At 33.0% G+C, this 14,036-nt stretch overlaps 2 protein-coding genes across 10 annotated transcripts; both read left to right on the top strand.

The window, feature by feature from the left end:
* Window positions 1-570: 570 nt before the first annotated feature.
* On the top strand, window positions 571-6,614 carry LOC107923404 (SAC3 family protein C). Of its 6 annotated transcripts, none has more exons than XM_041096105.1 (10): window positions 595-831; window positions 921-968; window positions 1,071-1,414; window positions 1,929-2,029; window positions 2,912-3,133; window positions 4,518-4,736; window positions 4,827-4,912; window positions 5,020-5,116; window positions 5,835-5,927; window positions 6,138-6,614. In XM_041096105.1, the coding sequence occupies exons 3-10, from the start codon at window positions 1,105-1,107 to the stop codon at window positions 6,285-6,287; spliced, it is 1,278 nt and encodes a 425-aa protein (XP_040952039.1). In that variant the 5' UTR covers window positions 595-831; window positions 921-968; window positions 1,071-1,104; the 3' UTR covers window positions 6,288-6,614. The 6 variants fall into 6 exon arrangements, with proteins under 6 accessions (XP_016709105.1, XP_040952040.1, XP_016709106.1 ...); XM_041096104.1 differs by having other exon boundaries at window positions 1,058-1,414; XM_041096103.1 differs by having other exon boundaries at window positions 595-968; window positions 1,058-1,414.
* A 1,942-nt stretch (window positions 6,615-8,556) lies between these two features.
* LOC107924075 (dnaJ homolog subfamily C member 2) lies at window positions 8,557-11,595 on the top strand. 4 transcript variants are annotated; one of them, XM_016854349.2, is made up of 3 exons: window positions 8,634-8,706; window positions 8,883-8,982; window positions 9,256-11,595. In XM_016854349.2, exon 3 carries the CDS (start codon window positions 9,342-9,344, stop codon window positions 11,286-11,288), a length of 1,947 nt encoding a protein of 648 aa, XP_016709838.1. In that variant the 5' UTR covers window positions 8,634-8,706; window positions 8,883-8,982; window positions 9,256-9,341; the 3' UTR covers window positions 11,289-11,595. The 4 variants fall into 4 exon arrangements, with proteins under 4 accessions (XP_016709837.1, XP_016709838.1, XP_040952036.1 ...); XM_041096102.1 differs by having other exon boundaries at window positions 9,105-11,595; XM_016854350.2 differs by having other exon boundaries at window positions 8,646-8,706; window positions 8,883-8,954.
* Window positions 11,596-14,036: the final 2,441 nt, after the last annotated feature.

Genomic DNA, 14,036 nt, shown 5'->3' with positions numbered 1-14,036 from the left:
TGACAAGTCAGCAACTCAAGATTAAAAATAATTGTGGCGGTAAGTTTAATTATTATAACTATGAAGTAAAAAATTTCAACACTCACACTAGCATAGTGTATTGTATAAATTTGTAACTCCACTATTGTAAGATAAGTTTCATTTTTTTAATGAACTGAAACAAGGATTTCCTAAAAAGGAAAAAAATTCATCAATCAATTTCACAAAAGTTAATTTATTATTAACAATTTTAGAATTGATTCACATAAAAAAATTTATTAAAATTATATATTAATAACATGAAAAAATTATTAAAATATTCTAAAAAAGTCTTCAATCTTTGAAATTGAGTGAGTATTGAATATGATATTTGTGAATTTACTTAAAAATTAAAATATTTTTATGATTTTTATTAAAATTTAAAAGGGATATTTTATCATTTTCTGAAAATTCTTTAATTCATAATTAATAAAAATTATTTATTATTTTTAAAATTCCTTTTTTTTCAAATTTTTAGTTAATATTAAAAAAATTATTCTCATAATATTTGGATTTTTTTATTGATTTTGGATATCGTTTTACGATATTTATATTTTAACAGCCTAAAAGTCAAGAGTGCATGTTATTTCCTTCTCTGTCACTGCCGACCGACTTCCGTTGGGGGCTTTCCCACCAGCAGCTACTTTATCAGATATCGTCTACGATCGCCACTGCCGCCGTGTATCCTCCTCCTTTCTTTTTCCTTTCCTCCTCATCGTTTTCTCTTCACAGTTCTCCCACCGCCGCGTCCTTCGATTCGCCGGATCTGATCCGTGTCGACACCGGTACGGCACCCCTAACTGCCGAGTCCGGGTAATGGAGGTCTTAAGTAATGATTTTTATTTTTGGAAGGATTGTGGCTGCGGATTCTGGATGAAGAGATAATTTACTTTTCTTTCTAGGATTGTAGCTCCCATCGAGCAGTCTGCTACAGTAGGGCTAAGCCAACGGTATGATTCTTGCTCACCGAACCAATATCGTGAAATAATCTTTTGGTTGCATCGTTTTAGCATTATATATCTGTTGTGACCGTATTAAGATCGCTGTCGAAGGTGAAAACCGAAGCTCAACCGGGCAATAGACGCCATGGACGACAGCAGCCGCCGCCTTCAACAGCGTCGAAACCAGCCCTCCTTTTCTTCTTCTTCCTCGACCGGCCCAACACGTTTCCGGTCTCAAAATTTCTCTACAAATCCAACCAAAACCACCCAATCCTCAAACTCCGTTCCACGCTCCAATTTTACCACTGCAACTACCCCTAACAATACTAGAAATCCTGGCCATATCCGTAACCGGAAATCCGAAACATATGATGGGATTAGTCAACAGCAAGAAGAACAAGAAGCAAGAGAAGACGTTGGTTCTATAATTGGAACTTGCCCTTTCATGTGCCCTGGTAATTTATTCCTTTAATTATTTCAAAATTTGTGATTAGAAGCTAAAAGTTAGCAACTTTAGTCTTGTTTTAATGTTCTGAAATTTGGGTTTTCCGTATTTTTTTATGTTGGTTTATGATTTTTCATAAATTTGCTCGATTGTTACTTTGGCTACTTAACTTTGGTTCCTAGAAGCTGAAGAAAATGGTAGAAACATGAAGCTCTAATTGCAACTTCACTTTGCAGACATAAATACGAAACCAAGTAGCAATCAGTTTATGCTAGATTGCTAGCTACCAAGATACATCTAGTACCGAAAATATGTCCGTACGCGTCCAACCATGTTATGATCATGTTTTAACAGTGTCCGACTTTGTTTTTAATTTTTAATTTTATTTTTCCGACACATATTTTATCGTGTTGGAATTGTATCCCACACTTGTACACAGCGTTGAGAGAAGTATCTGTGCTTCTTAGATGCTAGTTATTTATCAAAATATGTAGTTTGTAACCTTTTCATCATTGTTACAACAGATGGGGAGAGGGCTCAGCGGGGACGCCTACGAGATTTAGCTGTTTTCGAAAGGTTACATGGAGATCCTCGGAAAACATCTCCATCTTTAGCTGTCAAAAAGGTAAGCTTTTGTACTTTCAAGCATTTAAATTTTTTTTTTTGTTTTATTTGTTCAGACAGCTTTTTAATATGTAGTTCATTAAGGTGTTCACAATGGGTATTCATGCATTGCCTTTGAGGTTGATTGAAATTTATCATCTTAAATAAATTGTTAATAAAATTACAGATTGTAATGGCGTGGATTCAGATATCCGCAAATATTTGATCTTTTTTTTTACAGATTCGGATACTATAATTATCATCCATAACAAATTAGGAGCAAATGCAGATATTAACCATCAGATATTCTTTATCCAAATTCATATGTTATATAAATTTTGCACTGCTAAATATAATCAATCTTTTATGTTGTTATGTTTATGAATTTGCTATTAATATGATCCTAAAAAATGAATCATGCATGTCATCTACCATGATATCAAAATTCTGGTCGTGTCTATGTTTTTTTAACTCTTTATTTTTCATAGTATTTATGTTCGATGCATTTTTGGACATGGTCTATCCAATGATTTGAACATCACAGTTAAATCCCCCGACCAAGAATTTAGGAGTCTTGTGCACTTTTATTCTATGTTACTTGGACTCTGTTTTGAGTGTCAGATGTAGAGAGTCCTTAAAGGATCATATCCCCATACCCATTTCCAGATATGTATTGAATCTGAGTTTTAAATATTGATACTTAAATAAAAATGAAGAGTTGGAGTAACATAACTATGCTACTACTCCTTTATTAGATTAATCACAATCACGTGGAAAGCAATGTTTAATAAATAAGGAAGTTAATCTGTATGCTTAATCCAGTTGCTTGAATATGACAATATCTATTATTTAAATGCCTTTTATCGAATGTTGAAGGCTGTTGATAATCCTTTACCCTTGCTAGTTTTGCAGAACCATATCAGTAAAGCATGTCCAAGCATCGGATGTGCGCCCTCTTGCAGTATTAGAAGATACATTAAACTACCTTTTAAACCTACTGGACTCGAGTGAACATCCTTTCGAAGTGGTTCATGACTTCATTTTCGATAGGACTCGATCAATAAGGCAGGATCTTAGCATGCAGCATATAGTCAATGATAGAGCAATTTGCATGTACGAGAAAATGGTACGATATTCTTGCCCAGGAACATATGCCTTTTATTATTTGGAATCAAATGAGAGTGTTGAATAAGGAGTGTGTTTGTCTAACATGGGTATATTAATTTTTTCTTTCAAGATTTTCATATAATTGGAGGGAATGATTTGCTTGCCATAAACATTTGCCTTTTGTTTAAACCTTTATATTTGTTGTATCAAGAGCCTATGTTACTCAAACTCAAGTGAAAGTGTTGGATACAAATGTTTCTAACATGGGTATCTTCATTTTCATACCTATATCCAAATTTTAGACAGAAGTGTCAAACACGTATACTTACAGAAAGATGAATAGTCTGAGCAACATAATCATGAGTTGCACCTATGTTCTCGAAGTTGATTGTGAGTGGTGGACACAGATATGTTCGATTTTTCAAGATATTCATATATTTTGAGAGTCCTTGGAGGATTATATCCTCATACACACGTCAAGATATGAGTTGAGTATGAATGTCAAGCATAGAAACTTAAAAGAAAAATGAAGAGTTGGAACAACTGTTGTATTGCTTGATTTAATCTTCTCCAGATTCTATTTCAGAATTATGCCTATTGATGATAGTTCATTCTTATCACTTGCATTGCATTCTAAACCTTAAAAAAGCTTATATCCTTCATCTTATTGATGATGGTATCTTTCTGGTGGATACTGTGCTTTCAACTCATTTATCATTGTAGGTTTCGGTTGGTTATGTTGCTCCAGCCCTTCATTTAACTTGAAGTATCAATGTTTGATATTTGTATTTGACATATATTTGGACATGAGTGTGGGGTTTTGACTCCACAGGGATATCGTCACATGCATGAAAAAATTTTAAACCAATTGAGCGAACTTGTGGGGGACACATGCCTGTAGCCAACTCTTGCGTCCAAATCCGAGTAACTTAGCTGGTTGTATTGTTGCAGAGTAGCTTGAATAGTCTTGCTTAGATAGAACGCAATCCAGTGTTGTCAGAATTGAGCCAGACCAGTCGGTTGAACCGGGAATCAAAGGTCCAATCAGTGAGAAATAACTGGAATTAGCCAAAACAAATTTGAAACTGTAAAAAGTTGGAAATTGGGAACAGAAAAAACCAGATTTTTTGTTTTTCCTTTATTATTTTTTATCTTTTAACAAAAAGATTTGGATTTTTTCATTGTGTTTTGGTTCATTGTTTATCTTTGAATTTTGAAAATATAGTTTTCTTCAATTTAAAAAAATTAATTATTAATTTATTTTTTTTCTAAATAGTTGAATTGCCCGGGTCAACCAATTGAACCGGGATTGGAGGTCCAACCAGTTCAATCTCTGATTCAGTTCTTACCACGTTGGTAAAAGCTTGATCCAATATAGAATCTTTATATATTTCCCCACACAGGTAAAATTTCATGTAATCTCTCACCAAAGGCTCAGAAACTGTACCAGTTCGAGTATTTCGTCATTGCAATATCTAAACATGGAGCAGCTTACAAAGGCTTTGGCATCTCTGTATGTTTTGTATGAAGCTAATCGCAACAACAACTTTGTTTACGAGAATGAAGCACAGTTTCGTTCATTTTATGTGCTTCTTCACCTCGATTCAAAGAACCAACAAATGGTGATATCTATATTTCACTGTTTTGATGACTATGTACTCCATCCATAATTTCATCCTTATTGGTTCTGAACTACTGCTTCGGATTTGCAGGAGGAGTCGTTGTCATATTGGTTTCGCAATGTACCTTCTCCCGTAATGAAGTCTAAAGAAATGCATTTTGCCCGGCAAGTTCTAAGGTAACCTTGAAGTTTCTCAATGCCTACTGCTGCAATTTCTTAATTATTTTCTCAGAAATTAATCTCAAATCGGAAGGGAACTAAGATATCTCTTTATTTCTCTACAGATTTTATCGAATGGGAAATTATAAGCGTTTTCTCTGTACCGTATCGTCTGAGGCATCATATTTACAGTACTGTATTATAGAGCCTAATGTGAACGAGGTAATCTACCACATCATTTGTTGCATAACCTTTCTCTTTTTGGCATTTTCTTTTTTGATTTGTTGCACATAGTTTTCAACCATAGTATTGAGTATAGTGGTACAATGCTTTATGGACATAATGTTAGAAACTTATGTTAACAGGACTCGAGTGTGTGTGACATTGGTTTGTTCATTTTCTTTTCCCTAAATTTCTTTTCTTGTATTCGAGTTCTTGGAGGATATCCCATACCTATATCCGGATATATATCGGACACGAATGTTGGACAATAGTACTTCAATAAACAAAGGAAAAAAAAAAGCCAGATATAAAAGTTGACATATACAAATTCTGTTATAGTCAATTTATGTGTAAACTATACGAAAAAATTGCTAGAAATATATTTTAACATATACTAAATCAAAATAGAATGATTTTTTTGTGGAATTATAAGATTGTTTTTATGATAAATTTTCATTTTTTAAGCTTAAAGATAAATTGGAAATAGGTTAAATATTCTTCAATTTTTTTAATATCCTTCAAATTTTAAATTTTACAAAAATTCCTAATAAATGTTAACCAGTCTTTGGTATTGAGATATGGTCTTTCAAGGACCTTTTAAATACATATCTATGTCTAATATTTATACCCAGGTTCAAGTAACATAGATAAGTTCCTTGTATTTGTTGTACGTGTTTTGCCCTTTAATTTTCATTTCCACTTTCAAATATTTTTACAGGTCCGAGCACTGGCAATTTCCTATATAAATAATTGTTGCTACAAGCTTCATCCTTATCCTTTGGAACAATTGTCCAAACTTTTGAGGATGAAGGTATTATTTCCTACACTTGAGATTTTTTATTAGGTTGCTTGGATCCAGATACGAGTGTTAGATATTAGCATGTTCAAATTTTTCTAAGTTTTCAGATACGTGTTGAACACGAATTCTTCAAAATAAAAGAAGGGTCGGAATAACATAGATCCTTTATTTTAGTATTGTAAATGTATGTATTATGATTTGGATGTGGTATTGTTTTTATAGGAATTGGATGTGGAATCCCTTTGCCATGCATGTGGCCTCAAGATTACATCAGATGATGGCAAAAATAAGTCATTACCGACGAAGCAAACAACGTTCTCAATCCCGAAAGGAAGTTTGCAGAGCTACGAACTTGTGGGATTACAACAATAAACGAGGTAACCTTCCCTTTTAACTTAACGGGTTAGACTTTCGATTTTAGGTTAGGGTCCCTTTTTGTATTTCAAGTTTAGAGTACAACAAGACATTGAAGGAAGAAATACAAAAGATAAAGCAATTGCTAAAATTTGAATTCAAAAGCTCTGATACCATATTTGTCTATATATGCATTTTTCTGCAGACAGGTTACGACCATTATATTTAAGTTTCAACAAGAATGGTGGGTGGATCATTCTTGTATACTGTGTTAACATTATATTGTTTTATTTTCCAATAAATATTTTGTGTTGTGAATAATATTCTTATGTTGGTTGAGCTTTACTATTGTTGATTAATGAATTGGATATAATTATCACTCAAAAATATCACTAGTTTAGAGTTTAGATAGCATAAAATTTAGCTAATTATTAATATTAATATTATATTTTTTTTGTTAATTTAGATGTTAAATGTCAATTTAAATTTTACGTAAAATGTATTTAAAATACATAATCAAATTGTAACCACTTATATAATTAATATATGAGTTTGACAAGTTCAAAAAATCGTTAAAATTAGGAGGTTATTTGTTTTGAACCTATTTATAATATGATTCATGTGTTTTAATTATGATATCATGTAACACTCAAGCTAATGGATACTTGACTGATGTAATATTAATATTTTAATTATTCAATTAAAATTTTAAAATTTTGATAATAATTTGAATATATTTGATTGAACTAATCCATATATTAGTCTTAATACCTATTTTGATTCTTGTACTATGCATAAATTTTGAATTTGGTACTTCAAAATTTTTTTATTACTTTGGTTCTCGTGCTTTCATTTTTGTCTATCTTATTAGTCCAGTTGTTAACAATGCCAATCAATCAAATGATGTCACATGACAACCTAAAAACGGGGCTTAAGGCCTTCCAAAAAGTTATGAATTAGTAAAATCATATTTTAGCTAATTTAGTTCTTTAAAATGATAAGTTAAAAAGAGGTAATTTTACAATTATATTAAATTGTTTTGAAAGGCTAATTTATAATTTTATCATGTTTTGGGGTGAATGTTCTTCCCTGCCTGATCACAATTATTTAACCTGAATTAAATTTTATATTTAAATAGTTTTTAATAAATTAACCAAACTAAATTAAAAATACTATTGAGTAAACTCATTTCAATCAATTTTGAAAATGAGTAAATAAGGACAATTAATCGTAACATTAATATTTTTCATCAATTACAAATATTTTTATTGGGATAATAATAAATTTAATTCTCAATGTTTACATATTTAATCAATTTAGTCTTGATTTAAAAATTTGGCTTGAAACATTTAGACATTCCATCAACAGTAACACAAAATACATAAAATCGAGGGTTAAATTTGTTATTATACCCATCGAAATTATATATAATTGACGAGCATGTTAACACCGTAATTAATTGTCTAAAGTTCCTCACTTTCGAAATTGGCAAGCATTAAATTGCTCTAATTTTTTGAGAGAGATAAATTTACTCAATATCAAAATTAAGAGGGACTAGAAAGGTGTTTTTACCAATTCTCTTTAAATATGAAAATGTTCTCAACTAGACTTGATCATGAGTCGAGTCACTCAATCAGGCTTGAAAAGTGTGAGAATTTGAGCAAAAATATAAACCCAAAAATAGATTTGGACAAAAAAATATTCATTTTTTAAACAGGTTAGGCCTCGAGTATATTTTTTCTACCCAGGCTTGAATGAGCCTAAACTTTTTCTCTATTATTATTTTGCTGTCATTTTGCTATCATATTGTTACTATTATTATTATTATTTAGATATTATATAACTTTTATTTTATTGTTAATTTTGCTATTATTTTAGAGGTATTTGCTTGCTAAGTTGTAAATACCTTATTGTTATTTAAATATAAAAGCTTTTTTTAATGTATTTTCAATTTGTTGAGAAATATTTATTTTAATATTTTTAGTGTATTTGATGTATTATATTTTTTAAACTTGTTTTTATATTAAAAAATAATATAAAAATTTAATACGGGCGAACCAAGCCGAACTCGAGGATAGCATTATTAATCTGGATCGAGTTTAGACAAGATTTTAGACTCATTTTTCAAAATCGGACCAGATCTAAACCTAAAAAACGATTTAAAAATTTATATCGATTTGACTTAAACCCGATTAGACCCGACCCATAATCATGTATAATGCCAAATAATAAATTTTGTTGAAGCTCGTATTTTGGGCTAACCCAAGTTTCTCAGTTGCGTACCCTGCTTATCTTCCATACTCGGCCGAGAGCCCACGCATTTACCCTTTTACTTACATTATATATATACACACGCACATATGTAATTCCCGAGTTTCAGATCAAAGGAAACTGCATCACCAATAGCATTCATTGCCTCCTCGCCCGTTAATCCAAGGTAACCATAAAACCCCATCATTAACACTAAAACCCTAGGAACTAAAACTGTAAAAGTTACGAGTACATGTTATCTTCTTCTCTGTTATTGCCGACGCTTTTAGCAGATCTCTACTATCGCCGCAGCCGTGTATCCTCCTCCTTTTTATCTTTCTTCTCATCGTCTTTTCTTCTCAGTTCTCCCACTGCCGCGTCCGTCGATTTCGCCGGATCTGATCCGTGTCCAGTGTCGGAATCCGTGTCGATCCGGTACGGCACCCCTAACTGCTGAGTCCGGGTAACGGAGGTTTCAAGTACTGATTTTTATTTTAGGAATGATTGTGGTTGGGGGTTGTGGATGAAGAGATAATTTATGTTTTCTTTCTGGTCTTTTTGTTTCTTTAATCGTACACTTGTTAGGTCCGATCGAGCAGTCTGGTACTGTAGGGCTAAGCTAACCGAATGGTTCCTGCTCACCGAGCCGATATTGTGAAATAATCTTTTGGTTGCATCATTATATATCTGTTTTGAACGTATTAACACAAGCTGTGCTGATTGCAACTTTTTGCAGATTGTCAAACTAGCAAAAGCTATTCCCAGATATTGGTATTGGCATTTATTGTCCTTTTGTGGTTTCGTGTATCCACCATAAACATTATGGCGGTCCGCACAAGCATTCAGCTTATATCGTATTCTCAGGAGCTTGTGGACGGACAGCCACTCTATGTTTCTTCAAATTGCCTTCCTGTTAAGGCTTTAAAATATGAACCGGCTGGCCATGCCTTTCATAATGCTGCTCTTAAACTCTTTGGCTGTGAGGAAGATGATACTACTGAAGTTGATGATCAGAAAGTCGGTAATGATAAGGAGCAAGTGTATATGCCATCATCTGATTCGTATAGCAACAAAGGGAAAAAGAAATCTGGTGCCGATGGGAAGCAGCAAGATCACTATGCATTGCTTGGGTTGAGCCATTTAAGATATCTTGCCACTGAGGATCAGATAAGGAAAAGCTACCGTGAAGCTGCCTTGAGACATCATCCTGACAAACTCGCGAATCTTCTTCTTGCAGAAGAGACTGAGGCTGCAAAACAAGCTAAGAAGGATGAAATTGAGAATCACTTCAAGTCCATCCAAGAAGCATATGAGATTTTGATTGATCCTATAAAGAGAAGAATCTACGACTCCACTGATGAGTTTGATGATGAAATTCCTACCGAATGTGCCCCACAAGACTTCTTCAAGGTGTTTGGTCCAGCTTTCATGAGGAATGGACGATGGTCGGTGACCCAGCCTATCCCATCTTTAGGAGATGACAGTACTTCGCTAAAAGATGTAGACAATTTCTATAATTTTTGGTATAGTTTCAAAAGCTGGAGGGAATTCCCACATGCGGATGAGTATGACCTCGAGCAATCTGAGTCTCGGGACCATAAAAGGTGGATGGAGAGGCAGAATGCAAAACTATCTGAGAAGGCTAGGAAGGAGGAATATGCTCGGATTCGTGCACTTGTTGATAATGCCTATAAAAGAGACCCAAGAATACTTAGGAGGAAGGAAGAGGAGAAAGCCGAGAAACAGAGGAAAAAAGAAGCTAAGGTTCGTGCAAAGCAGTTGCAGGAGGAAGAAGCTGCTAGGGCTGCTGAAGAGGAGAGATGCCGGAAAGAGGAGGAGGAGAAACGAGCTGCCGAAGCTGCTTTACAGCATAAGAAAAATAAGGAGAAAGAGAAGAAGCTCCTCCGGAAAGAGCGAACTCGACTTCGAGCACTTTCTGCACCTGTTTTATCACAACATTTACTTGATCTTTCTGAGGAGGATGTAGAAAGTTTATGTATGACCCTTGGCTTTGAGCAGCTTAGAAGTTTATGTGATAAGATGGATAACAAAGAAGCATTAGAGCGGGCTAAACTAATCCAAGATGCCCGGGGATACAATAGCAACAGGGAAGAGAAAAAAATAGATGATACGAACGGCTCACATCTGAATGGTTCTGTGGACTCAAATGGAAGTATCCTCTCGAGCAGCAGCTCTGAGAAGAAGGAGAAACCTTGGACCAAGGAAGAGATTGAGCTTTTGAGAAAAGGAACCCAGAAATATCCAAAAGGGACATCTCGTAGGTGGGAGGTTATTTCAGAGTACATTGGTACGGGTCGGTCTGTGGAAGAGATTCTAAAAGCTACCAAAACAGTACTCCTCCAGAAGCCTGATGCTACAAAAGCATTTGACTCTTTTCTCGAGAAGAGGAAACCAGCGGCAACTATTGCATCTCCACTTTCCACTAGGGAGGAAGTAGAAGGGGTTTCTATGCCTTCAAGGACTGAAAACACAACTGCGAAGACGAGCGGCCCTGAAGACTCTGGTAAAGCTGCAAGTAATCCTGTCGATGTGGTTTCTGGCAATGGTGTTTCATCAAGTTCAGAACAAGATGTATGGTCTGCTGTACAAGAAAGAGCACTGATTCAGGCTCTGAAGACATTCCCAAAGGAAACCAGTCAGCGTTGGGAACGAGTAGCCACCGCTGTTCCCGGGAAGACCGTAAACCAATGCAAGAAAAAAATTGCATTACTGAAGGAAAACTTCAGAAGCAAGAAAAGCACAGCTTAGTCACTTGTTTAAACACCGACGGCCGAGAAGTGAGATATATCTTCACTAGGGAATCGTATTAACATAATTCAGAACCTGCCTGAGCTACAACATATGTGTAACGAAACCAACCTCTCTCCTTAGTTCCTACATTCTGACTTCTGGTATGGCATAGAGGTTTCCATAACAGAAGTTTTCTGCAGCAATTAGCTTTATATATTATATAAATTATGCTACATGTCATTGATTTTTATATGGAGCAGTATTTGCATAGATACCTATAACAATGGCCATTTTTGTTTTAATTAATGCTTTATGGGTTCAATCATTATTTTGATTCAAATTTACCCAACATTTTTGTGATTTATACTAAGTTGCTATGTGTTGTGTCTTTTACAAGTCATGAACATAATTTTATGTGTCGTTTATTGCGATTTATAAGCATAAATGCGTCTGCATGTATGTATGTTAAATTTACTGGAGAATCTGAGAGACTCTTACCAAAGCAGATGTTGACTCATGCCAAAGCAAATTTGGGTTCATAATTTCATTTGCACATGTTTGATTTCGCCACTGTTGTTGACGCCATCGCCACCGAAGCAGGAGGAATTGGGTGGTTGTGGTCGTCCTCGTTTTTAATATTCAACCCAGTTTTAGTTGTTTTATTTTTAAATGTTTTATAATATTTAGTTTTGTTTTTATATTATTTATTACTATTTATATGTTTTAATACTCAACTACTTTTTTGTTCTCGAGATGGTACTTTCATTTGTACTTATAAATTAGTATTTAAATTATGTCTTATTAAATATTTTTTGGCCCGAAAGATATCTAAATTATTTTTTTCAAGTTGGTATCTCTTTTTAGTTTTTTTATACAATATTGGGAGTAGGGGATGGGGTAACATATTTTGAATAGTGTGTCTAATTAACTATCACTCCATAAAAGTTAATGTGGTATCTTTGTTAGTTCAATTGTTAATTAAATTGTAAATCTTTTCTTTTTTTAGAATTAGACTGGTAGTCGAACCAGTCAAGCCGCTAATTTTAAATATTATTAGTCTGTCTAACTCATCAAATAAATCATTTAAAAATTCATAAAGATAAAATATTTAAAATTAAAGAAACTTAGTTCAATTGGTTTTTTAGCTTGGTTCAATTGGACTATATCAGTTCGTGGATCAATACATTCAACCTTGTCTCTGGACTAATACCCCGACCAATTTCTGATTTAATTTTGAAAATACTAATTTTAATTGATGAAACACAACTTTGGGTCTTGTTAGGTAGAGCAAGTAGGTAGCGAAGTTTGAAAGTAACATTAATCACTAGCATCTCAATCTTTAGAGGGCAAATTTTGAGCATCGCTTATATTCCTAGTCTTTATATAGGAAGAAGAAAGAAAAATAAAGAAAAAATAGAGATAAATAATGTAAAAAGAAGGAAAAATAAAAGGATTTAAAAATATATTTTTTGAGTTTATAAGAATTGGAAATTCATTATTTATTGAAATTTTTTAACGAATATAGTGTTTTGATGTAAATTGGGTAAATAAGAATAGTTTAAGTATCGTTTCTGACCAAAAAAATAGTTAGGTATCAAAATGGGGAATAAGTCATAGTGTAGGTACCAATTTGTGGGTTAAGTCTTTTAAAAAAAATTAGACTTAACAGTTTGACTAATGAAGGTATTAACTTGAAAAAAAAGGTAGGTTATATACTTGTGACTAAAAAAAATTTTAGGTGCTAAAGCCAGAAAAAGGGTATAGCTTAAATACCAATTTGTGGATTAAGTTCGGCAAGTTTATTGAATTTTTAGGATTAGGTCCAAATTGATGGCATATGCAAAAATTGAGAGATAAATTTTTTAATTTTTTTTTTAGATTTAAGATCAAATTAAGAGCTAAACAATCAAAAGAAAGTAATATCAATATTCTCATCCGGTGACGAAAGCATTTTAATGATAAAGTGACTAAAAAAATAGAATTAAAGTAATGAGGACTAAATTAATAAAAAAAAATGTAAGTGATGAAAACAAGAAAATATGAGTAGTTGACACAGCATAATACTCCGAGTAACAGAAATAAAAGTAATAGAAAGAAAAAGCATAAATATGTATACCTACAATGGCATTTGCCATTCTACTACGCCTCCACCTACTCCTTTAACCAAGGTGTGAGGTTTTTTCTCCTTCCCAATACAGAGAAGTCTTGAATTTCAATTTTAAGTTCTATACTTAGTTTTTAATATAATTTTGTATTTATATTTTTATAAATTAATATTATTATCTATTTCTATTACAACTACAATGTTGATGCTATTTTTTCTATTCTAACAACAACATTATTTTATCATATCGAATTTGAATAGGTTATTTTATGAAAAAATTTTACATCAATATTTTTAACATTTGAACTTTTTTCTTAATTTTTAAAAATAAATTAATTAAATTCCTAAAAATAAAAGTAGAGGTGTACAGAGACTCGAACCATATTTTAACTTCAAAATTTTTTTCTCTCTATAATTTGGTATGGGAAAATCATACTAAAAAATTAAAAAGAGGGGAACAAAAACTAAATAAGGCAACCGCAAGTAGAAAGGTACCAATCCAATCCACCGCAACTCCCCATAAAAAAATGTACCAAACCCTGAACATTAAAAAGTAAGAAGTCCCAGAAGTGCAAATAAATAAATCTTCAAAGAAGTTAATAAAATAGAACTTCAAAGAAGGAACCAAACACCAACATAACCACCAAAAGTGGTTAAAGAAA

The sequence above is a fragment of the Gossypium hirsutum genome, chromosome D06 (assembly GCF_007990345.1).
Source record: "Gossypium hirsutum isolate 1008001.06 chromosome D06, Gossypium_hirsutum_v2.1, whole genome shotgun sequence".
Lineage (NCBI taxonomy): Eukaryota > Viridiplantae > Streptophyta > Magnoliopsida > Malvales > Malvaceae > Gossypium > Gossypium hirsutum.
The sequence above is the reverse complement of the archived record's forward strand: the minus strand, read 5'-3'. Positions and strand labels throughout refer to the sequence as shown.